This window comes from Lissotriton helveticus, chromosome 10, assembly GCF_964261635.1.
Source record: "Lissotriton helveticus chromosome 10, aLisHel1.1, whole genome shotgun sequence".
NCBI classification, from domain to species: domain Eukaryota; kingdom Metazoa; phylum Chordata; class Amphibia; order Caudata; family Salamandridae; genus Lissotriton; species Lissotriton helveticus.
In genome coordinates, this window is record NC_136071.1 from 446,115,999 (window position 1) to 446,140,424 (window position 24,426).

Genomic DNA, 24,426 nt, shown 5'->3' on the forward strand with positions numbered 1-24,426 from the left:
ACAACAGCAATTAACTATTCAACATCGTCAAAGAGTTTACCAACCCCATTGCCAACTCCAACGACATCACCCCCTCTCAAACCCTTTGCGACTCACTAGCTTCGTTCTTCCACGACAAAATCGCAGACATCCACAACAGCTTCAACAACCAACCCGAAGACCAACCCACCAAACCCTCTGCCGTACCTTCACCCCCCTTGAACATCCTTAATGACTGGGACCCAATCTCCACTGAGGACACCATTCGCCTGATGAACTCCATCCACTCAGGATCCCCCTCAGACCCTTACCCTCACCACATCTTCAACAAAGCAGACTCCATCATAGCACCACACCTCCGAGACGTCATCAACTGCTCCCTCAAATCCGGCACCTTCCCAGAAAGCTGGAAACACGCCGAACTCAGCGCCCTTCTGAAAAAACCCACAGCTGACCCCACCGAACTCAAAAACTACCGCCCCATCTCGCTCCTCCCATTCCCGGCCAAAGTCATCGAGAAAGCTGTCAACAACCAGCTCGCCGCCTTCCTCGAAGCCAACAAATCCCTCGACTCTTCACAGTCCGGCTTCCGAGCCAAACACAGTACTGAGACCGCACTCATCGCAGCAACAGACGACATCCGAACTCTACTGGACAATGGAGACACAGTCGCCCTCATCCTCCTCGACCTCTCCGCAGCCTTCGACACAGTCTGTCATAACACCCTGCTACAACGACTTAGAAACATCGGAATCCAAGGAAAAGCACTGGAATGGATCACTTCTTTCCTTGCCGGAACAACTCAGAGAGTACGCCTCCCACCATTCAAGTCAGAGGCCACTGAAGTCATCTGCGGCGTGCCACAAGGATCTTCACTCAGCCCCACCCTCTTCAACGTATACATGAGCCCCCTCGCGACCATCGCACGCCAACACAACCTCAAGATCATCTCCCACGCTGATGACACTCAACTGATCCTATCACTCACCAAAGACCCAAACATCGCCAAAACCAACCTACATGAAGGAATGAAAGAGGTAGCCGAATGGATGAAGCATAGCCGTCTGAAACTGAATTCAGACAAAACAGAAGTCCTTATCTTAGGTACCTCCCCCTCCGCCTGGGACGACTCTTGGTGGCCAGAAGCCCTTGGAAAAGCACCCATCCCAACGGATCACGCACGGAACCTTGGCGTCATCCTGGATTCCTCACTCTCGATGACCAGACAAGTCAACGCCGTCTCCTCATCTTGCTTCAACATTCTTCGCATGCTCAAAAAAACATTGCGCTGGATCCCCACCGAAACTAGAAAAACGGTCACCCACGCACTGGTTACAAGCCGTCTTGACTACGGAAACACCCTTTACGCCGGTACCACCGCAAAACTTCAGAAAAAACTCCAACGCATCCAGAACGCATCAGCCAGACTCATATTAGACATCCCGCGTAAAGAACACATTTCTGGTCACCTGAAAAACCTCCACTGGCTCCCCGTCAATAAGAGAATAACTTTCCGCCTCCTCACCCACGCACACAAAGCTCTCTACGAACTTGGACCCGAATGCCTCTATTCACGTCTTTCCTTCTACACCCCCTCCCGCCAGCTGCGCTCTTCCAGCCAAGCCCTCGCTACTGTTCCCTGCGTCAACAAAACCACCATGGGAGGAAGATCATTCTCCTACCTAGCGGCCAAAACCTGGAACTCACTTCCCATGCACCTTCGCCTCACTCAAAACCACCTAGCATTCAGAAAGCAGCTTAAAACCTGGATATTCGAGAAGTAATTCCCCACCCCTCCTCAAGCGCCTTGAGACCCTCTGGGTATGTAGCGCGCTTTATAAATTTATTGACTTGACTTGACTTCACTCTCAAGACACAATAGACTACATCAATACCTGAAGTCACGGACCTTGACGACATGGTTCCTGACCATCTTGAGTTCGGAAATCTAGATATCTCTGTAAATTGCTGGGACATTTTGGCACATACACCTGACCTGTCTACGACTGATTCGTAAAACGCATGTGGAAGCATTTCTGCCTGTGGTGCGAGACTAAAGGTCTGAATCCTATTTTGGTGCGACCACACCAAATTCTGCCTCAAACTGCTCACTCTGGCAAAGGAAGGCCTACAGTTATACCTCAGACAGGATCCATCTGGTAGCAGTATAATATGGTTCAGAAGATTAGTGATTTTTTGTTTCCATGCTTGCTTTCCCAAAGGATCATTAAGGAATTCATGAAAAGCTTCTGCAGTGCTTTTCCTCTAGTCTAACAACTTCTGGTGCCATGGGAACTCGACACAGTGATCAACTAACTGATCCTGCTGCCTTATTAACCCATTCACAGGGCAACCCTCAAATATTTTTAATTAAAGACAGCGCATCTTATAGCATTGATATCATCAAGGAAAGTGAGGGAAGTACAAGGCTTTATGCTAAAAAAATTATTTGTATCAACACTTTGTAAAGGACAAAGAGCCTGATTTAGATCTTTGAGGATGGGTTACTACTTCACAATGGTGAACGATTTCCCGTCCGCCGCAATATACAACCTGTACATTATATTGGGATTTATATTTCGGCAATTGGGATATCCGTCACCATTGTGATGGAGTAACCATTTGCCAAGATCTAAATCAGGCCCAAAGTCACCTTATGCACTACCCCGATATTTAGGACCAAGGTCCTATAAGACTTCCATTTGAAAGAACCTGTTATTGTTCATTCTTTCTTCCCAAATGCTTAAACAATGCTTGAGAGAACACTATGTCCACTAAATGTTTGCTGGTGCATCAATTTGTGCATGGAGAAAACAAAGGATATGAGAACATGGGACTTACTCTTAAACTTTTAGGTTGCCCCATTTCTAAGCAATGCATTGCCTTCTGGCTCTCAGCCTGCATAACTTGCTACATCAAGAAAGCAAAGTTTGCGTTTGGAGATAGGAACATTGTGCTTCCAGCCGGAAGCATGTCAGCGACTGTGCTCCATTCAAGAGAGCTGTGGAGTTACATGGCAGAATAGGCACACATTCAGCAAGCACTACTGCTTTGTCCTGGAAATAGCCGTTTGACTCTTCAGTGGCCAAGCAGTTCCAACCAGCCTGTTTCTTTGAAGGTGAGCTTGGTTCCTGCTTACTAGATATTTGGCACACTGCTGGCTATATCGACTCAAGCCTGTGAATCTTTGAAAGATCCAGTGATGGAGAACACATTAGTTGCTTAGCTGTAACTTCATTTTGCCAATCTTTCAAACATTCCCCCTCCTTGCGTGTCAGAGGCGTATCAGCTATTCTTTGTATTTGTTGCACTTGTGCTATGAAATCTGAGCTAGAGTTCCCCCTAGATGGAGTAGAGAGCACAGATCATCCACCTCGTTGTTTCAGGTGAATGTTGTACTGAACAAAGACTGTTGCTGGGTCTAAAGCCAGTTCAGCACTATTTAATGCTATTTTTAAAATATATGGGGTTCCCGACCTAATGGCCGTAATGACTCAAGCATGCGAATTTATGAAACTTACCAACTTTGGGGCTCTGGATTTGCAGACAAGTAACTATTTTCTTTTCACTTTTTGGGGGAAATGCACATTAGGAAATAGGTAAGATGGTGCAATATGCATTGGTCTTCCTGTGCTCCACGTTTGCCTCCATTTGCACAGTGGATTGCATAGCACTTTCTTGAACTTTTGCAACAATTTTTCCTTCTGCATTTAGAACACCCACTACCATTTAACTGTCCAATTAGCATGTTTTTTGGACCTTGGCAGTAATGCTATCAAACACATTTTTGACGTTTTTACAGGATTGATTGACTTCTGGATGAAATGACCAATTTCACAGTTGGGTTACATAGTCATTAGCAAAATTATAACTATTCTTAACTACACAAAGAATTCCAGGTAATCACCATCGTTGTACCATTAAGAATGTTCAAGTCACTGCACAAGCTGTTGTTTAGGTTAATGGGGAAGGCCTGGCTCCATCGGCAAAGGTCAACAGAGTATTTGAAAAAAGGGTAGGAGGGCAGGGCCTGCACATCTCTGATTTAGAGGAGTGTTGGGTTTATGCATCCCAGCTCCAGTGCTCAATGGACTCATGAGATGATGCATGAAATAATCTCAAGGCCAGCCTGATATTAGTGTTATCACGTGGTCTAACTTTAGAATGTTTAATTGGGAAGGTGTTAAAGGAGCTGCAGTGCTTCACCTAGTCAAAGGTAGCCTCTTCCACTGTTGACAAAGATTGTACCATAATTAACATTTGAGATTCTCATATACACCACAGATTAGACTTAATATGATATCTCCTTTGACATGCAACGTCTCTATTATGAACATAATCTTGTCACGTAAGGGATATGAAAGGGTCAAAGATCTGTTCATATATGTATGCTGGTTTTTGTCCAGCTTTGGAATTCCTCAGGGGCAGGTATGGCTTTACTGACGATAAGGTGCAGTGATAAAAGAAGAGCTGGCCAAGCATAACATTGGTGACCGTGATCTCATGCACACTTGCTTTAGTTGGGTACATGAGGATGAGCAACAAAAGTACTTAACTAGTTGGGATATGGAGAGGTCTTAAAGCCGCACCAATGTGAGAGGCAGTTCTGGATCTAAAACCGTCACAATGGGACTGTATAAGTACTAGCCTACAAATATAAAAGGTCTCCACCAACGCAAACTGGAGGTTTATACACTGTAAGACACTGCACAGAACACTAAAAGCTCCTGGAGTATTGAACATAATTGTCGCTACTAGAACGCCAAGTATGCTGAAATGTACTTTTGAAAAATGCATGATTCTTCCATATGAATTTGCTGCCCAGAAATACCAGATGCATGAGATAACATCTTGGAATGTGTTGTGAACACTTCCCCATTAGCGGTAACAAAAGATGAAGGAAAAAGCAGGGGCTAAGAGGCATAAAGAACGATGATTGAGTTGCTCCAGATTTGTTGGATCATGTATTTTGGATGTTTCTGATGCCAGCATCAGAATAGTAAACATCCTAGGCAGAAGAATAAATAATGTGCACCAGACCAAGATCTGTTTATCATGAAAATTAATCAACCTGTAGATTCACTAGTGGTTTCTGCAATTTGTAAAAAAAAAAAAAGAAATTAAAAAAACCTGTTTTTTTTAATGTGACCTCATCAACTATCTGTAGCGTCCTCCTCAACCTGGGTACCCACCAATGACTACGCCACACACGGAGCTTAATATTATACGTCTGCTTGTAACTGCAAACTCAACATTCTAAACCTGCCTTCATTGCATTCCGCTGTAACACTTACGTCACAGTTCTACGTAGTCCATCAGGAGCCAAAAGGGTTCCATCGTTTCAAACTCACAGTACACTAAATCTCCCACTCTGTTAAATAAAAAATTGCAGTGTTTTGCAAAATATATATATATTTAAACTTTCTTTATGAAATTTCACATGCATTAGAGTCCCGAGCACATTGCACAGTTCAATATACTTTACACTTTTCATGGCTCAGCGGCAAATCCGGCGTCATGTACAATTAGGCTTGACACGAGCACCAACGTTTACATGCTGCTGCTACTATCAGACTCACTTGCCTGCTCACTACCAGTCCCCACTGGATTCAACAAATCCCTGCATAACTCTCTCCAAGTTACTATGTCCTTCTCCAACTTTTCATCCCTGCGGCAGGCTTTCATGTGAAGTTCCTCCGCCATGGACCATTCACCCACATCTCTCAACCAACTCAGGAACGATGGAGCCCGCTCACCCAACCAGCAAATGGCCATCCTCCATTTGGCCAACGCTAGCTGTAAGAACTTATTAGCCATTTTCCTTTTTTTGCGTTGCGGTACCAGCCCCAGGAGGCACTGTTAAAGCGTAACCTCTGGTGAGATTACCACCCCTTCACGGAGCCTTGCTACTACAGCAAGCCAATACTGGTGGACTTCTGGGCATTCGCACGCCAGGTGCATGAACCCAGTGTGGGCTTCTTGACCTCTAGGACATTCATGCAACCGGTTGACGTCTATACAGTGGAGCCTCACCGGGGTCATATACACCTGCTGCAAGAAGTTATGGTGCAGCAACTTCAGCCGGGCATTGCAAGACACCTTACGCGTTAGTATGCACGCTCTCTCCCAGTCCTTCTCCGGCAACAGCACCTGCAAATCCTCATTCCAAGCATCCCATGCCCTAGGGGCTAGAGATCCGAATCTGCCCTCATGACCTTATACAACAAAGACACTAATCTACGCCCACCGCCACACATTAACAATATATCTAAAGTCTCAGTAGTCCGGAGCATGTCTGTATAAGTGAGCCATGTGACCGTGGCCAGCTCCATCAGGCCAGCGTATTGAAGATATTGGCCCGCCCCAGGTCAAACCTCTCACACGCTTGCTCAAAAGTAAGAAAGTATAATTCACATATACGTCTGCCAAAACCATGCAGCCACCCTCTTTCCATGCCTGGAAAGACATGTTTTCCACCATCCTTCGCACTGGGACTAACTTCCAGATGGGCAATTCCGGGTAAAAGGGAGCCCGCCCCAACACTCGTTCCACAACTTTCTGCCACAGGCAGGCCAGTTGCCTAACCACATATGATAGTTCCACACTCACCCCAGTGCCCTCCATCAAGATCGCATGTAGGTCCCCTGGTTGCACTTGCCCGCCAAGTAAGTGCTTTTCCCAATTATCACCCTCATCCAACCATTGCACAGCATGCAGAAGGTGCACTGTGCAATAGTAGAGATCAAACCTGGGCACCCCTAGCCCCCCTCCTCATACTGCTTCAAAAGCACCTGTGGCGCAACTCTACAGCGCTTCCCCGCCCAAAACATGGTCACAAGGATGGAGCTCAACTGTCGAAACACCTTCGCAGGAATCGGGCTCAACGCATTCTGCAGAACATTCAAACATCTCAGCAGCATCACCATCTTTGCCACAGCTATTCTACCCATTAGGGACAGTGGCAGCATATTCCAAAAACCCACGGAGCGCCTCAGCGACTCAACTACCCTGGTCATATTCAGGTGAAGTAGCTTAGCGTCCCTGTGTGCCACCTGCACCCCCAGGTATCTAAAGTTGTCCTCCTCCGATCTGAGACCCAGGCTAGGCAGCTCCTCTGTCCCATTTTCCCAGACCTGCCAGGGAGAACGTCAGGGGTTTACGCCTATTTATGTGCAATCCAGAGTAAACCGCTAATTGGTCCATCAACCGCAGCAATTTCGGTATAGCCTCACGCGGGACGGAACATAATACAATGCATCGTCTGCATACAACGAGATAAGGTGTGTACTATTCCCGATTTGTATGCCCCAACGACCTAGGTCCTGTTTTGCTCATACCGCCATGGCTCAATGGCCAGAGCAAACAGCAGCGGCAACAGCGGGCACCCCTGTTGCGTACCACGCCCCAGCAACTACTGCACCTAACCGCACACGTACCACAGGGTTCGTATATAATATTTTAACCCATCTTCCGAGAATTTTCAACAAATATCCCCAGTCCACCGTGTCGAACGCTTTTTCAAGGTCAATAGACACCAGCGCCATCTCCTCAAGGGCTGACTGCATCTTGTGCGGTATATGCGCCAACCGGCATATGTTCATAAACGTACTACGGCCCTGGATAAACACGCACTGGTCCTCCTGAACTAAATAGCCCATGTGTGGTCCCAGCCGTTTGGCCAAAACTTTGCATAAGATTTTAACGTCTATGTTGATCATTGTCAAAGGTTGATATGCCGTCGGGTCCTGAACATCCCCACCCAGATTTGGGATCATGCAAATCTTGCCCTCGCGCATCATAGGAGGCAATATTCCACTGTCAAAAGACTCATTAAAGCAATGCTGAGTATGCCTGGTAATACTCGATGGGCAGCCCATCGCCCCTGGGGCCTTGGCCCTAGGAATGTCCGCTATCGCCTCCATCAACTCCTCCTTAGTAATCTGCACACCCAATTCCTTCCTAACTTCTTCAGACAGCTGCCTCAGCTGGAGACCCTCCAAAAAAGGGATATAAAGGTCAGCACTGACCAAGGAATCAGCCCCGTACACTGTCTGCAGGTGTTGCCAAAACACCTCCAGCATAGCTGCCCATGTATAAATCAGCTCACCCGACTGGCTTCGGAGGCTAGTAACCAGCGGGGGGCATGTTCCTTCCGCAATATCCAGGCCAGTAATCTACCAGATTTGTCTCTCTGTTCATGCAGCCGTTGACGATACTTCGTAAGAGTATACTTATCCAGCCTATCCCATGTATCCGCAACCTGCTCACGCAGTGCATGTTTTCGCTCCTGGGCATCATCTTGCCCCTGCGGCCCGACTGGAACTTGGCCAGCGATTTTTCCCTACCCTGCAGCTCAGACTGCAATTGCTTCCGGACGCCATATGTCAACTCCATTGCCGGCCCCCTGATCACTGCCATCATTGTGTCACACTCATTGGCTCTACTGCTTGCAGTGCCACAATTAAGGGACATGTACTCCATTAACGCATTTGAGATTGCCTCTCTCCCAACCTGGTCCTCCAGGATATTGGCAGGAAGCCGCCAGCTACGGGGGCCTTGCTTCCCCTCTGCCCACCGTACCGAGCAGCACACTGGTGCATGATCGGACAGAAAACTTGCCAAATGAGTAATCTCCGCTGCCATGAGTGGGTTCAAAACAGGTAAATATTTTCTGAGTCAGGTGGTGTTCCCTCCGAACATCCCGGAGGCCCAGGTCACTCATTAGCTTCTGTAACTGCTTGGTCATACGCGGTTGGTGCCCCTTCTGGGTGGATATCTGTCCACCTCAGGGTCCAGCACACAGTTAAAGTCTCCTAACCATAACAGAGGGATGTCCAAATCTGCAGTGATCAAATCCTTCAGGGCCACAAAGAAGTTTGGCTCATCAGTATTAGGAACATAAGTATTTAGTATGCTAACGTCTTTACCATCCAGCTTGCCCCTTAATAATACATAGGGACCTTCTACGTCCGCTTCAGTATACTGTAGCGTAAAAGGGGCACCAGGTGCCACCCAAATCAGTGCCCCACCTTGCATAAGTAGAATACAACGAGTGGGACACCTAACCCCTCCACTTGTTCGCCAGATGCACAGCCCCAGCATCATCCAGATGAGCCTCTTGCAAACATGCAACCGTTATGTTATGTCGTCTAAGGAATTAGAGGACTCTATGCCGTTTAGCGAGGTGCCTAATCCCCTAAAGGTCCAATTAAGAAACTTTACAGCACACGCCATAGTCATTCATTTGCACAGCCTGTCTGGCAATGTGCCAGGACTCGTCACTCTTCTGCAACAACACGCCCTTGTTCATAACAAAACATACGTTCACACAATAACAACTTTCAAACAACTCCCCCCCCACCCACAGACAATACTCGACTAATATCTCAGACGATTTTGCCCTCCTGCTACTCGTGGCAGGATGTGCACAGCCTCCCACTAAGCCGAACAGGGGCAAGAAGAAAAGGGTTGTCCCCAATCTGCCCATCCTCTAGAAGCTCGCTGTCATTTCGGAGTGCATACCTTACGTATACACATAAGCCAGGAGAAAGTACCCCCCGAGTCCATTCAAGCATGCACCTATCTCCGTTATCTCCACCCCCCCCCGCCATCCCCCACAGCAACAGACAACACCATACAGCGTTACCGCAGTTCTATGAAGTAGACCTGGGGGCAGCAGTCAACGGTGGGGCCCTGTATTGAAGTTTAAACACTTTCTCTCCCAAAGAGATCTTCCATCAAAGTCTCAGGCACAGTGTCCATTGTCAATTGTAGAGTTTGATCTTGTGCTTCAGGATCACCGGCAGCAGCTCCCAGCGAGTCAATATCCACAGTACCCTCCACAAGGGGATTTGACTGCAGTGTTCCATCATCGCCCACCGTTATCCTCCACTGCGTTATCTCTGGAACACTGTGTGACTCCGCTCGATTCTGCTGCTGCCAGCGGGCTCAATCCGGATGCACCCCCCATCGTCGCTTCTGATCTCTCGCTTCTCCAGGCGGCAGCCCATCACCACTGATCTCCAGCCACTCCCAGACATCCTCCGGGGAATCAAAAAATTGCGCTTTACCCCCCCCCCCCCCCCCCGAGAGCACCTTCAGCTTGGGGAGACATCGGTTACATCGCTGTCTTCACACCGCGAAACGTTTACAACGCAGGCCTTACAACGAAAGTCGTTACAACAACTTGCGCTGGATGGCGCTATACACTAAGGAATAGTATGATTTACTATTCCAACACCTTCCCTACTGTTACATAGGCTGGAGTTGGAATAGTAAATCATACTATTCCTAAGTCCATCGCCCTCCAGCGCAAGTCTTGCAATGTATTCCCTGCGTTGTAAACGTATCGCGATGTGAAGACCGAGATGTAACATCATATATTCTCAGCTTGACAGGATAAAGGAGCATGTATTGCACGTTCAGCTCCCGAAGCTTTCACTTCACTCCTAGGAAGGATTTTTGGAGATCCTGACCGTGCTTAGTGTAGTCCCGGTAGATAGTCACTTTATTACTTTCATACTGGAGGTTCTTGTGTTCCCTTGCCGCCCTCAGGATGCAGTCTCTATCCCGATAGTTCAGAATTTTTGCTATATTAGCTCTAGGCTGCGCCCCAGTGGGGGTGGGGGGACGAGGGCCCTATGCGCTCCCTCTATCACAAACACATCCGACAGTCCCTTGGGGCACAATTGGGTGCGAATCCAGCGCTCCAGGAACTGCTTAGCTGCTCCTTGTATCGCCCTCGGCTGTGTGCCCAGTACTCAGATATTACTGCGCCTCACCCTCCCCTCCGCCTCTTCAGCATGACTCTCCAAAGCCCACAGTCATCTGCGCCACTTGCTGCTTTAGGGTGACCACCTCACCTTTCAGATCTGCTATATCCCCATCAGCACTCGTGACTTTATCCGCCACGTTACGGATATCCGCGCGTAGTAGGATCATATCCACAGAAACAGCATCTATTCGGTCCTTAGGTGCCTTCCTAGACCCCTGTATGGCTGCCATGAGTTCCGCCCTGGTGGGCCCTGGGCTCCCCCCCGTCCAGTCCCTCTCCGCCCCTCCAGTCTGCCTGGTCAACAGCTGGGGGGGTGCCTAGGGGTAGTATACTGTGTAATGGCGTTAGATCTAATCAGCTTCTGGGCTTTCTCTTTGCCCATTGCAACTTCCGTCACGTGCTCACGGCGCACTCACGAGTGCAATCTGCTTGCCAAAAAGTCCTCCCCAGCGAGAGTACACTATTGAAGCCGTCCAGTAGATGTATCAATGCACAGGGACTTGCCCGACACTCAGATATCCCCAGTGCAGCAGGGCACAAACACTGCTCCTCCGCCCACAGTAGCAAGCAGGAGCTGGGGCCAACCTATCCCAGAAGGCTCTCACGTACATGACCTCAGGTCAGCAGGACTGCAATCAGAGAGATTCTTGCTTTACACAGCCAGCATGCCAGGGGTGAGGCCATGCCGTTGACAAACAATTCAGCCCCAGGATCTCTCCCAGTTATGCCTGCATCTTTGGGCCCTCATCCATGTCCATAGGGTCCCCACACGCTCACCAGTAGCACCACAACTGGACCAATACACCATGGTATAGGACCACAGCCCCCACCGTACAGCCATTCCCAGGGCTATAGTCACAGGGGCGTGGGACCGGTAAACAGTGACCCCTCGCGCACACACCACCCCCGAAGTCCACGGCCCTACTTATGTCTAGCCGCCTGTGGGGGGCACCAATCGCAAGCGTGACCCACCAGCACCTTGACCAGGCCTGCAGCGGACCGCTTTGCCTCCCAGGCCCCGGCCGGGGGAGCTGCGCTTGCCTCAGGCCCACTCACCAGTGTCCGCTGGGTGTGCAGGCCTCCAAACGCCGTCTCGCCGTCATTCACTCCTGGACACCGATAGCAGGCAACGCGTCCCAGGAGCACTCCTCACACCCAGCCGGGGGTCCGCAGCAGGCCGCCCTTCCAGCAGGCTTCTTCAGCAGTTCACGTTCTCCACTGCAGAGATCGCCGCCCACGCCCCGGTAACCGACTGCAAACAGCTGCAGCCGGCTACCCAGAGGCAGCCCAGTGATCAAGGGCGCAGGGAGAGGGGACCACAAATCGGCTCTTCGCTCGTCCGAAGGCCGGAGAGCCTCAACAAATTTCCAGTACCAGCATGGTGTTGCCCACAGGGCAGACCAGCACTAAGCACTTTCACGATCCCTGTCACAGCTCACCCCAAGTCGGTCCCACAGACTCAGGGTGTCCCCAGCAGTCTTTTTCTATTCAGGGGGTCAGGATTCCATCGGAGCAACCCGTATAATTTCAGGATCTTCAGGCGGACGGACGGGGAGCTGGAGAGGCTCACGTCCTGTCGGCCATGTTGCTTGGCCACTCCCCAAAATAGATATGTAGATAGACATATACAATTCAATCAATCTTTTTGGCACTTTAATTGTTTGACCTGATCTTGTTCTTGGAAACTGGAAACTGTCATCACCAGTGACCAGGATCTGTGTCAACGCTATAGATGTAAAAGCAGTCACTGATGTTTCAGACCCAGTCTCTCCTCCGACAGTTGGATCTGATGAGCGATTAGTTAAGTGCCTAAAATGAAAAGAGTCTCTGGTAATAGACTTCCAAGGGGACTGGGCAGTCATCATAAGTCCCTTGATAGAGACTTCTTGGAAAAAGTTCTGCATGAAATGGAGCTTCAGATTTTCTTCGCCGCATCAGTCGTGCGAGCACTTGATCTCCTTTTTTAATGCGGTGTTTTCTTCACGTCGTCTTTGGTTAGCATATGCTTTCATCTTTTGTTTGTTAACCAAGTCCTTCTTGTGAGTTGATTTCTCATCTTTCTTTTTCTGATTGGTCCATTGAAGTAACTTGGTTTTCATTGCTCTCCCGAACATTAGAGTTGCGGGACTGTCACATGTGGTTGAGTGGGGGGTTGAATGATAAGGTCTCAAGGTAGAATTCAACACAGCTTTCAAATTGAGCTTCTCGAGAGTAGCACATTGCACTGCTTTCTTTAGCGTACTCATAAAACTGCCACAGATGTCTCCTCTTCTGATGCTTTATATTCAAATGCTCCAAGAACGTTTGAACTCTCGACTATTGAAAGGCGGGTCATTATCAGACTTCTCTATGGCTGAAATACTCCATCTTGCAAAGATGCCATAAAGTCTTTCAATTACTCGTTCTTAAGTGGTAGATGAAAGATCTTCAAATTAATGGAAATTGTGAGTATTCATCTACGATCACCATCAAGTGATGTCCATTATCAAGTTAACCGAAAAAGTCAAAAGCTACTCTCTTCCAAGCATGCTTCAGGAGTTCTGACATGTTCAAGGTGTGGTGAGTGGCTTTTGTAGAAAGGCAGTTGCATAGATGACAGCCCTTTAACCGCATGCGTGCGGCGGCTTTTTTCGTGCTGTGCGGCTTTTTTTAAAAAGCCGCGTTACATGACGAGCTGAGCTCGTCATGAGCATGCGAGCGGCGCAACTCATGACGAGCTCTGCTCGTCATGAGCATGGAAGGGGTTAATTCCTTTCTAACCCTGTCATCAAGATAAGGAAACCAGACTCTGTCTCAGAGAGCTTGTTTTGTGGCAACGATTCAGTGATGTCCTTGATGGGCTACTTCAATTATTTTTTGCTGCAGACTCTGCAGATTCAGGATTCTTGACTCTTGTAGTGTAACTACTTCCTGACTTATGGACAGTTCATCCTTGACAATTTTGTATTTTTGATATTCACTATCACTAGTCAAGGATGTTGGTTCCATGACTGATGTGTAATTAGATCCTTCAACTTTAACATGCCACTATCATGGCTCATGGCAGTGATAATCTGGGCTAATGAAATAGCAGCTGGTATGTTTGATTTTTGGGTGAAATTAATATAGGCCTCAGCTATCTTGAATGGAGTACCTTGTATATGCACTCTGGAAAAGTAATGAGCAGGGTTCTGATCCTTCCCCGGACGATGTACAATAGCATAATTTTACTCTTGTAACCGTAGTCTCCATCGTTCAATGCGAGGAAGCGTTTTCGCCGTTGCAATACCAAATATAGTCAGCAACGCTTGAAGATCAGTTACCACTGTAAAAGGTTTTCCATACAGGAATACATGGAAATGTTCACAAGCCCATACCACGGCTAAAGTTTATGTTCGAGGCATGTGAGCTGTAGATCACATGCTTTGCATAGCCTACCATCTAGTGTTGGTCTGGATATTTGCACTTTGTTTTCCTTCGAAGAAGTCTTTTCCAGTGACAAGGTAGGTGACTCCTCCTTTCGGTGATAGTGTGCATGGGCATCGACTCTATTGTTAGATTGGTTTTTTTTTCGCCATCGGGTTCGGATGTAAATTGCTGTGCTCCAGCAAGGCACCGTTTCTCGGGTTCCCTTTGACGCGCAATCCACTACTCTCGACGGTATTGTTTCTCGATCTTGGACTCCATTCAAGCTCCATCCCGGGTGTCGCGCTAAGTTTCTGTGCAACCTCTGCCTATCCCCGGAACACGATGAAAAAGACTGTGACGAGTGCCGATCGTTTCGATAGAAGAAATCTGAAAGAGACACGTTAGTGATAGATTCCTTACCTTAGATTTACCCCCAGGCGTCAGACTGGATCCGGAAAGTTTTCATCAGCAGTACCCCTGCGGGTCAGAAGGTGGCGTTGTGCGACTCCTCATCCGCCGTAGGCGTCGTGATCGCCGGGATGAAGTCACGGCACCTACTTAGATGCTGCCCTTGCACGCTGACATCAGTTCTTTCTTTTTCCGCACTAGCAAGCGCAGATGGGAGAAAGCGGTACCCCCAGTCAATTTATGACTGAGTTGTTTGGAACTTTTGTCTGTCTTTTTGAGTCTTTGACTCCTGGTGTATAGGGATGTCTGCTTTCAAGTCTTGTGAGGTTTGTCCCCACATGATGTCGGTGACGGACCCACACCGCAAGTGTCTCTGCTGCCTGGCGTTGTGCCACGACTGCCGGGCCATGGCTCCGAAAACTTTGCGGTAGCTCCCGAAAGATGCTTGAGGCCCAGGAGCCGGCTCAGCGTCATTCAAGGTCCCGGTCCCGTGGGAGGTCGAGGGAACGGTCGCGGAGCCGCCACCATCGTTCGACGAAGTCTTCGCACTCGTGGTCAGGTAAGATGAAGCACAAGAAGTCGAAGAAGCGACATCGCTCTTTGCCTTCCCCTAGCCTGTCACACGACACAGCTCAGGCCCGCAGCTCCGGTTGAGCCTACGCAGTCGCCGTCGGTCTACCCACCCTTCCTGGGTCCGTCAGCGACTCCGTCCCGGCTGTAGGAATTTCTGTCAGCCATGGCCCGCCTCTTTGGCCCGTCAGGCCCCGCTGGTGTGCCTTCGGGCCCCGCAGGTCCGACTGGGGGTACTCGCCATTCTTCGTTGGGTCCCCGTCGACGGCTCCGGACTCGGTGCTGCAAGACCCTCATGGATCCATGCTTGGATTCCAGCCGATGTCGGTTGACCTCGTACGACCTCCACCGATATCGACGTCTACGGCACCGCCACAAGCATTGGCTGGCTCCCCGGCCCATGTCATCCCCTGCTTCCACCCCAACATGGAGGCTGTGCCAGACCGGTGTCGATCGACGCAGATTCCGACGTGGAATTTTTATCCCTATCTCCATCCTCCTCCATCTTTCCCGCCTGCCCAGTTGGTTATGGAGGACGGGGAGGACTGTGAGTTGTCTGAAGGCCCTCTCGCAGCCCAATGCCAGTTAGACCCGGACTGGGCAGAGAATTTGGGGGATGCTGGTGATCTGGATTTCTCACCAGAACCCGGCACACTGTCTCCTTCTACCGTGGCTACGGAAGAGGGTGGTACTTATTCTGTGGTGTCGCAGCAGAGGCTCTCCACCTCTAGCTCCCTACAGTGGCCGTCAGGACTAACCTCCTGACAGAAGTGCTTCGGCTGGCGGCTTCCTCTGCAGAGCCGCTGCTGACCTTCACTTTTGGGCACCTGGTCCAGGCCCAACACATGGGCTCCTGTGGATAGGAATGTGGCCCGACGCCATCGCCCGGTCCTGGGGGACCCCATTTTCCTCACCCAACACCCTATCCCCGAGAGCTTGCTTGTCCAGGCCTCTGCGTCCCCAAGCGCATTCCCTTCCGTACCTCCGTATAGGGAATTCAAGAAACTGGAGCAGTTTGGGAATATTTTCTCTTCTGCCAGTTCAGGGCTGCAGTCGGTGAACACCGCATGGCTCTTGGGTGTTATTCCCACTCTATGTGGAATACCCTGGCGCAGGTGCTGCCTCAGTGTCCGGAGGAGGCCCAGACGGTGCTCTCCCAAGCTATTGCTGAGGGAAGAGATGCTGCCAAGTTCATGATTCGTTGTGGCCTTGACACCTCTGACTCGCTAGGCAGAGCGATTTCCACGACAGTGGCGCTACGCCGTCAAGCCTGGCTTAGAACTGCTGGCTTTTCAGGGGATGTCCAGGACACTCTGATGGACATGCCTTTGATGGCACTCGCCTTTTTGGTGACAAGGGAGATAGTGCGTTGGAGCGCTTTAAGGGCTCGCTGGCTACGGCCTAGTCCTTGGGCCTTTCGGCCACGCGCACAGCTTCTGCTTTTCGCTCCATTCGTGGACAAGGAAGGGGCACCCAAACACGTTTGTTTCAGAGCCACAGGCCTGCGCAGCAACAGTCTCAGTGCAGCCGTGGACTTAGGACCCGCCGAGGTGGGTCACGGGGCCAGCGGGCTGGTCAGTCCACCACCTCCCCTGCCACCACTGCCTCCAAACCTTCCAAGTCCTGTGTTTCAGGCCCACCAAACACCAGTGGGCGGCAGGATTCGCCATCACCTCCCCCACTGGGACACCATCACTATGGACAGGTGGGTTTTACAGATTGTCTGAAGGGGCCACTCCCTCCCCTTCGAGACCACCCCTCCAGCCATGCCACCTCAGTACCACTGCATGTTGAGGGATCACTTGGCACTTCTCCAGCAGGACGTTGCGGCCCTCTTGGCCAAGGGGGCCATCAAGCGCGTTCCGACATCAGAAGTAGGTTGTGGTTGTTACTCCCACTACTTCCTGGTTCCAAAGAAGGACAAGGGCCTGCATCCTATCTTAGACCTTCGCAACGTCAATCGCTTCCTCCGGAAGGAGAAGTTCAGGTTGCTCATATTTTCTCAGGTCTTGTCTGCCCTGGACCCGCAAGATTGGATGGTAGCGTTGGACTTGCAGGACGCTTATTTTCATATCCCTGTCCTGTCGGCCAATCCGGCGTTACCTATAGTTCAAGGGAGGCCATGAGCACTTTCAGTTCACTGTGCTCCCTTTTGGCCTTACCAGCACCCCTCGGGTGTTCACGAAGGTGATGGCGGTGGTCGCAGCTCATCTGCGCAGATCAGGGGTTTCAGTCTTTCCCATTCTCGACGACTGATTGTTGAGGGCGGGCTCGCCCCAGGCAGTCGTATCCCACCTCCAGGCTATGGGCGACATCCTGTATTTTGCAGGGGTTCTCCATCAACGTGCCGAAGTCACGCCTGATCCCCTCTCTGAAGCTCCTCTTCATCGGAGCGGTTCTTGACACGGTGCAGTTTTGGGTCTATCCTCCCGAGCAGCGGGTCCGGGACATTCAGGCTATGATTCCGATCTTTCAGCCCTTGTCCTGGGTTTCGGTCAAAATTACCTTGAGGCTTCTGGGCCTCATGGCCTCCTGCATCCTTCTGATCAATCATGCTAGATGGCATATGCGGGCTCTGCAGTGGGACTTGAAGTTCCAGTGGGCGCAGCATCAGGGGAACCTATCCAACTACTTTCAGATCTCTGCACCTCACAACAGTTGCAGTGGTGGCTCACAATCCAGCATTGAGTCAGCAGCAGATCCCTCTCCCTTTCCCAACCGGAGCACACAGTGTTGACGGATGCGTTCCTCCTGGGATGGGGCAGCCACATGGGATAGGCATAGATCAGATCAGAGGCCTCTGGTCTCCATATCAACCTCCTAGAGCTCCAAGCAATCCTACTTGCACTAAAGGCATTCCTTCCCTCTGTCAAGGGGAGAGTAGTGTAGGTGTTCACAGACAACACCACCGCCATGTGTTACTGCAACAAGCAAGGCTGGATGGGGTCGTGGACCCTATGTCAGGAGGCTCTGTGTCTCTGGACATGGCTGGAACATCAAGGCATTTCCTTGGTGGTTCAACATTTGGCAGGTTCTTTGAACGCCAGGGCGGAGAAACTCAGCCATAGGTGCATGACGGATCACAAATGGTGTCTTCACTCAGAGGGGCGCATGGTCTCTTTCAACAGTTGGGAGAGCCCTGGTTAGATCTATTCGCCACCGAAGAGAACGCGCAAAGTCAGTAGTTCTGCATGTTGCAATTTCCAAGGTGGCACTCGCTCTGCAACGCTTTCCATCGCAAGTGGAGTTGCTGTCTATTGTACGCCTTTCCGCCGTTACCACTTCTACCCAGAGTACTGAAGAAGAACAAGCGCGACTGGGCCCAAGTCATTCTTGTGCCCCCGGACTGGGCTCAAAAAGTTTGGTATCCCGAGCTACTCAGTATAAGCGTGGATCCCCCGATCAGACTGCCTCTTTGGGAGGATCTTCTGTTGCAGCAGCAGGGGACGGTCCTCCACCCAAACCTATCCAGCCTCCACCTCCTTGCGTGGAGATTGAGCGGCGACATTTGATTCCATTTGACTTGCCTCCTGAAGTCTGTGATATCATTCTGGCCGCCAGACGTCCCTCCACTAAATCGGTATACGCCTGCAGGTGGAACAAATTTGTGGCAGGGTGCACAGCAAAGGCTGTAGATCCCCTTCCTGCCCCTCTTTCAGAAGTCCTTTTGTTCCTTCTATCTTTAGCCCGGCAGGGCTCTGCTCTGGGCACTATTAAGGGCTACCTTTCAGCAATTTCCGCCTTTCTCAGGCTCCCTTATCAGCCCTCTCTTTTCAAGTCCCCTGTCGTAAGTAGATTTCTCAAAGTCATTACTCACCTTTTCCCTCCTATTCCGTTTTTGATACCGCAGTGGGACTTGAATCTGGTTCTTACTTATTTGATGTGCGCTCCTTTTGAGCTGCTTCACAACTGTCCTCCTCGTTTACTGACTTTAAAGACTGCTTTCCTGGTTGCCTTCACCTCCGCTAAGGGCGTGAGTGAGCTCCAGGCTCTTTCCTGTAAACCTCCTTTATTGTCTGTTCATCCGGACAAGGTTGTGCTCCGCACTCGTCCTTCCTTCTTGCCAAAGGTTGTTACTGCCTTCCACATCGGGCAAACTATCACCCTGCCCACTTTCTTTCCGCCTCCGCACCCTTCCAGAGAGGAAGAGAGGCTCCACTGTCTGGACCCAAAACGTGTGCTCTCATCTTACCTGAATCGCACACAACAGTTCCGGATGGATGACCAGCTCTTTGTTGGAAACAGTCGGATCACTTTCATATGGTGACACTCCAACAAGTGCTCCTTCAGCAAGGCAACTTTCTGTCCACTCTGGACTTAAAGGACGCCTATTTCCATATCCCAAACACCCTGCTCACCGCAAATACCTCAGGTTCGTGGTAGCAGGCCAGCATTATCAATTCAAGGTGCTCCCATTCGGAGTAACTACCGCACCAAGGGTTTTCACCAAATGCCTGGCAGTAGTCACAGCTCATCTACCAAGACAACACATTCACGTCTTCCGATACTTAGACGACTGGCTCATAAAAGCCAGCTCGCAATGAAGCTGTCTACGTAACACTCACAAAACAGTGCAGTTGCTCCACGACCTTGGATTCACAGTAAATCTGTTCAAGTCCCATCTCCAACCATCCAACACACAAGCGAATTTGGGAGCCACTATAGATACACAAAAGGCTCTGGACCAACCCCAATTCAGCCAGAGTCCGCAATATGCATACTCTACTCTCTCAGTTTCAGCCTCAACACTCATTACCAGCTCGAGTGTTCATGCAGTTACTAGGGATGATGGCGTCTTGTATCCTAATAGTCCCTTACGCAAGACTTCAAATGTGTCCCCGCAGGAATGCTTAGCACGTCAGTGGAACCAAGCTCAGGGTCTGTTATCAGATCTACTGTTGGTGGACGGCCGCGCCCATCGATCTCTGCGGGGTGAAATACACAAAACCTTTCAAAAGGGCGGCCCTTCATTGACCCAGTTCCACAGATAATGCTAACAGCAGACACATCGCTCACTGGTTGGGGAGCTCATCTCCAGAAGCACACAATTCAGGGCATGTGGAGCTTACAGCAAAAGCACTTTCACATAAATCATCTAGAGTTGCTTGCGATTTTTCTAGCACTGAAAGCATTTCAAGTTTATCTAGTAGGCAAAGCTGCCTTGATTTGTACAGACAACATGACAGCAATGTACTACATACAAAAACAAGGGGCACTCTCTCCAACTGTCACAACTAGCACAGATCATCTGGAGATGGGACATACGCCACAAAATGTATCTTCTCGCAAAACACCTTCCAGGAGTAAACAATCAGATTGCAGATCTGCTCAGTCTCCAAAGACAACAGCTCCACAAATGGGAGCTCCACCCTTAAGTTCTCCTCCCATTCTTTCAGATGTGGGGCTTTCCAGACATTGATCGGTTTGCCACAAACCTAAATGCAAAATGCCCAAGCTTCGCATCCAGGGATCCACACCCATTGTCCAGAAGCAATGCGCTATTTATGAATTGGTCAGGGATATTTGCCTTGGCTTTTCTGCCTCTCCCACTCTTTCCATTAGTGGTTCGGAAATTCAGACAAGCGTCCCTGACACTAATCCTAGTTGCTCCCACATGGACCCGTCAACCATGTTTCACAACCCTGTTGGAGCTCTCAGTAATTCCTCACCAAAAACTACATCTCACACACAATCTCCTCATGCAGAGCCATGGAGAGATAAGACATCCAGATACCAGTCATCTCAACCATCTGATCTGGCACCTGTAATCTTAGAGTTTGGCTACCTCAATCTCCCGCTAGACTGCATGAACATCATGATAGAGACTAGACGTCCTACCACAAGAGCCTGCTATGCAGCAAAGTGGAAGTGGTTTCCGATATACTGTAATAACAATCAAGTCAACCCCCTTGAGGCTTCGGTTTGAAACATTACACGCTATTTATTACATCTGCAGCGTTCAAATTTAGCGTACACAGTCATACGCTCACATCTTGCTGCAGTAGCTGCATATCTCCAGAATAGACAACATGTGTCTCTCTTCAGAGTGCCTGTCATTAAAGCATTTATGGAGAGACTTAGAAGAGTCATTCCCCAGAGACGCCCACCTACTCCAGTGTGGAATCTCAACATTGTCCTCACCAGACTGATGGGTCCACCTTTTGAGCAATTGCACAGATGTGAGCTGCAATTTCTCTCTTGGAAGGTACCTTTCCTCTTAGCTATCACATCACTGAGGAGAGTAGGTGAGCTTCAGACACTAACCATAGAAGAACCATTTTCACAAGTACACCAAAACAAAGTGGGTCTTCGGACCAACCCTAAATGCCTACCGAAGGTTATTTCTGCCTATCATTTCAACCAATCTGTTGAGTTGCCTGTGTTCTTCCCTCAACCACACTCTGTGGCAGAACATGCTTTACACACCTTAGATGTGGAAAGAGCATTACTCTACTACATAGAAAGGACAAACCCTTTCCGTAAGACAGAACAACTATTTGTGGCTTTTGCTCCACCACATAAAGGCAATCCCATATCAAAATCAGGTATTGCACGGTGGATAGTCAAGTGCATTCAAACATGCTATGCAAAAGCAAAACGAACATTGACAATTCCCCCTATAGCGCACTCTACACGCAAACTAGGGACTTCTATGGCATTCTTAGGAAATATACCCATAGATGACATCTGCAAAGCTGCGACATGGTCTACACCTCACACATTCACAAAACACTATTCTGTAGATGTGTTAGCAAGACAGGAAGCTAGTGTGGGCCAAGCAGTTTGACGTACACTATTTCAAACAACTGCAACAGCTACAGGATAGCCACAGTTTTTGGAGATAACTGCTATATAGTCTATGCAAAGCATATGATCTACAGCTCACATGCCTCGAATGGAAAATGCTGCTTACCCAGTATACATCTGTTCTTGGCATGTAGAGCTGTAGATTCACATGCGCCAACCCGCCTCCCCGGGTACCTATACTTGTTGCAGTGACATCTTACTTAGATACATATATACATGGACATCTCTTTCTACTACTCTCACTAACTCCATTATCACCCTCCGCGGGGAAAAAATCTAACAATGGAGTCGATGCCCATGCGCACTATCACCGAAAGGAGGAGTCACCAACCTTGTGACTGGAAAAGACTTCTTCGAAGAAACACAAAGTCCACACATCCGGACACAACACTAGATAGCAGGCTATGAAAGCATGTGCATCTACATCTCTACATGTCAAGAACAGATGCATACTGGGTAAGTAGCATTTTCCTTTTCTGGTTGTGAGTAAGCATGTTCTATTTGGGACAAACTTCTACTTGCATATGCCACAATATGCCTTCTAGGATCTGGGTGTCTGCTGTGTTGTGCAAGGATAGCACCTAACCCAACTGAGCTAGCGTCAACAACAACCTCTGTATGAAGCTTCGGATTGAAGCATGCCATTTCAGCAGCATTCTCAATGGCTTGTTTCATTTTCTTAAAACTTTTCTCACATTCATGTACCCAATGAAATGAAACATTCTTTTACGTCAAGTCTCTCAATGGAGCACTTACAGTGGCAACGTCTTGGAATTATCTGGAACAGTAACTAGCCATGCCAAGAAATGAATGCACCATAGAAACATCTTGTGGGGAATCACCATTTGACTTCTCTTGTACTTTAGCAGGATCTGGTGTCATAAACACATCAGAAAAAGTATGGCCAAAGAATTTTAGCTTGGTCTTATGGAATTTATACGTGTCTTCATTCAAGTTAAACCTGCTTCAGCATGTAAACGGCACACTTGTGTAAGAGCTTTATCATGCTCCTTTTGTGAAGCTCCAAAAACCAAATGTCATCACTGTACTTAAACACATTCATGACAGCCTTTATGATGCCTCAAATGACATCTTGAAACAGTTCTACAATGTATGACACACCAAAACGTTTGTATCGATACAGACCAACATGTCTAAAAAAGGTTGTAATGTATCTGCAATCTTCTTCTCCATCCACAACATGATCTTTAGCTTTGCACAGTTTTGCATATTGCCCAGCGTAATACAGAATCTAAGATTTTTGTGCCCTGTTTGAGCCTTAAGGCCACATGTTGTAAGTGCAGAAAGATGATTGCATTATCAGAGATTAATGTGAGTAAAATATTAGAACAGATGGCAATTTAAAGGGATATTGGGACAGTAGCAAATAGGCAATGTAGAAGTAAAAAGAATGTGAAATAAAATAAAAAAGTATAAGCTTTATCAGTTAGGTGTAGAACCTGTCATGATCTAAGTCGTTATTACACTTGATGAGGGCACTAGCCTAGAATTGGAGGGTTTACAGGTTCTATCACTCTCATTGATGGTAAGGTAACTTTTAACTGGGTGAATCATAAACATATTTTATTTCCTCAGGAAAATAACCTGGACGACCAGTTAATGAATCTGGCACTTCTGAGCACCCCTGAAGATATGATGGAAGCTGCCCACTACTATGAGGAGAAAGGCGAGCAGATGGACCGAGCAGTCATGCTGTACCATAAGGTAAGGGCCGTTTGTCTTCACAAATAGCTATATTTTTCTGACTCCTTTCTTGTTTCGAGATGCGAACCTCAACAAGAAGGTGTTCAGAAATACCAGACTTTTTAATGATTTCTTTGTGCCTAATGGGGACTCAATGAACTATGTAATGTGCTAGGTCCCTGGTGAATTACAACTACTTGTATTTAAAGGAGCCATCTGATCAAACAAAAAGTTTTCTTTTCCCAGTCCTGCATCTATAACAATTACAGTCAAGAAGCATTCTGTAATGCTCCATTGTTTGATGACTCCTTGGTTCTGAGACATATTGTGACATCCTTCACCACATGACCTCTTTAAGATGAGCCCTTGTGCGAGCACCCCTGTCTTGTTTTCTCTTTCCCAGATTATCACTGATCTGAATTTAGCAAAAGGGCTTTCATACATGCATTTAACTATGATTTGTCTCTTTTTATAGGAATTCCGTACTGTAATACCACCGAAGCCCTCAGGGTTTAGTAAGTGCCACTCATTCTGTAGATTAGGCCCATGTGGCCATAGTATGCTGCATTCATATTGAAAACCCATCAACCATTGCACACTAAGGTATTGGACACTTTTTCTCAAACTCATGAATAGCAACCCCTCTTAAGATATCAGAAGTCTCTTACAGGATCTTTTACGAAATTACAAAACACACAAGATGATGGACGGAATGTTGCACAATGGCAAAACATTCACCCCAGTCACAGATCTGGGCCCAATCCATCGTTATTTTGCTCACCAAGCCACCCCAGTTC

The 24,426-nt window shown here is 48.6% G+C and overlaps 1 protein-coding gene across 1 annotated transcript in view; it reads left to right on the top strand.

Annotated features, from left to right (window-relative positions):
* The window catches only part of IFT140 (intraflagellar transport 140), a 1,386,753-nt gene that overhangs the window by 1,249,479 nt on the left and 112,848 nt on the right, over positions 1-24,426 (top strand). The window contains exon 24 of the mRNA XM_078662938.1: positions 23,522-23,650. Within this exon, the coding sequence (XP_078519064.1) occupies positions 23,522-23,650 (129 nt within the window). The remainder of the gene's footprint in view (positions 1-23,521; positions 23,651-24,426) is intronic.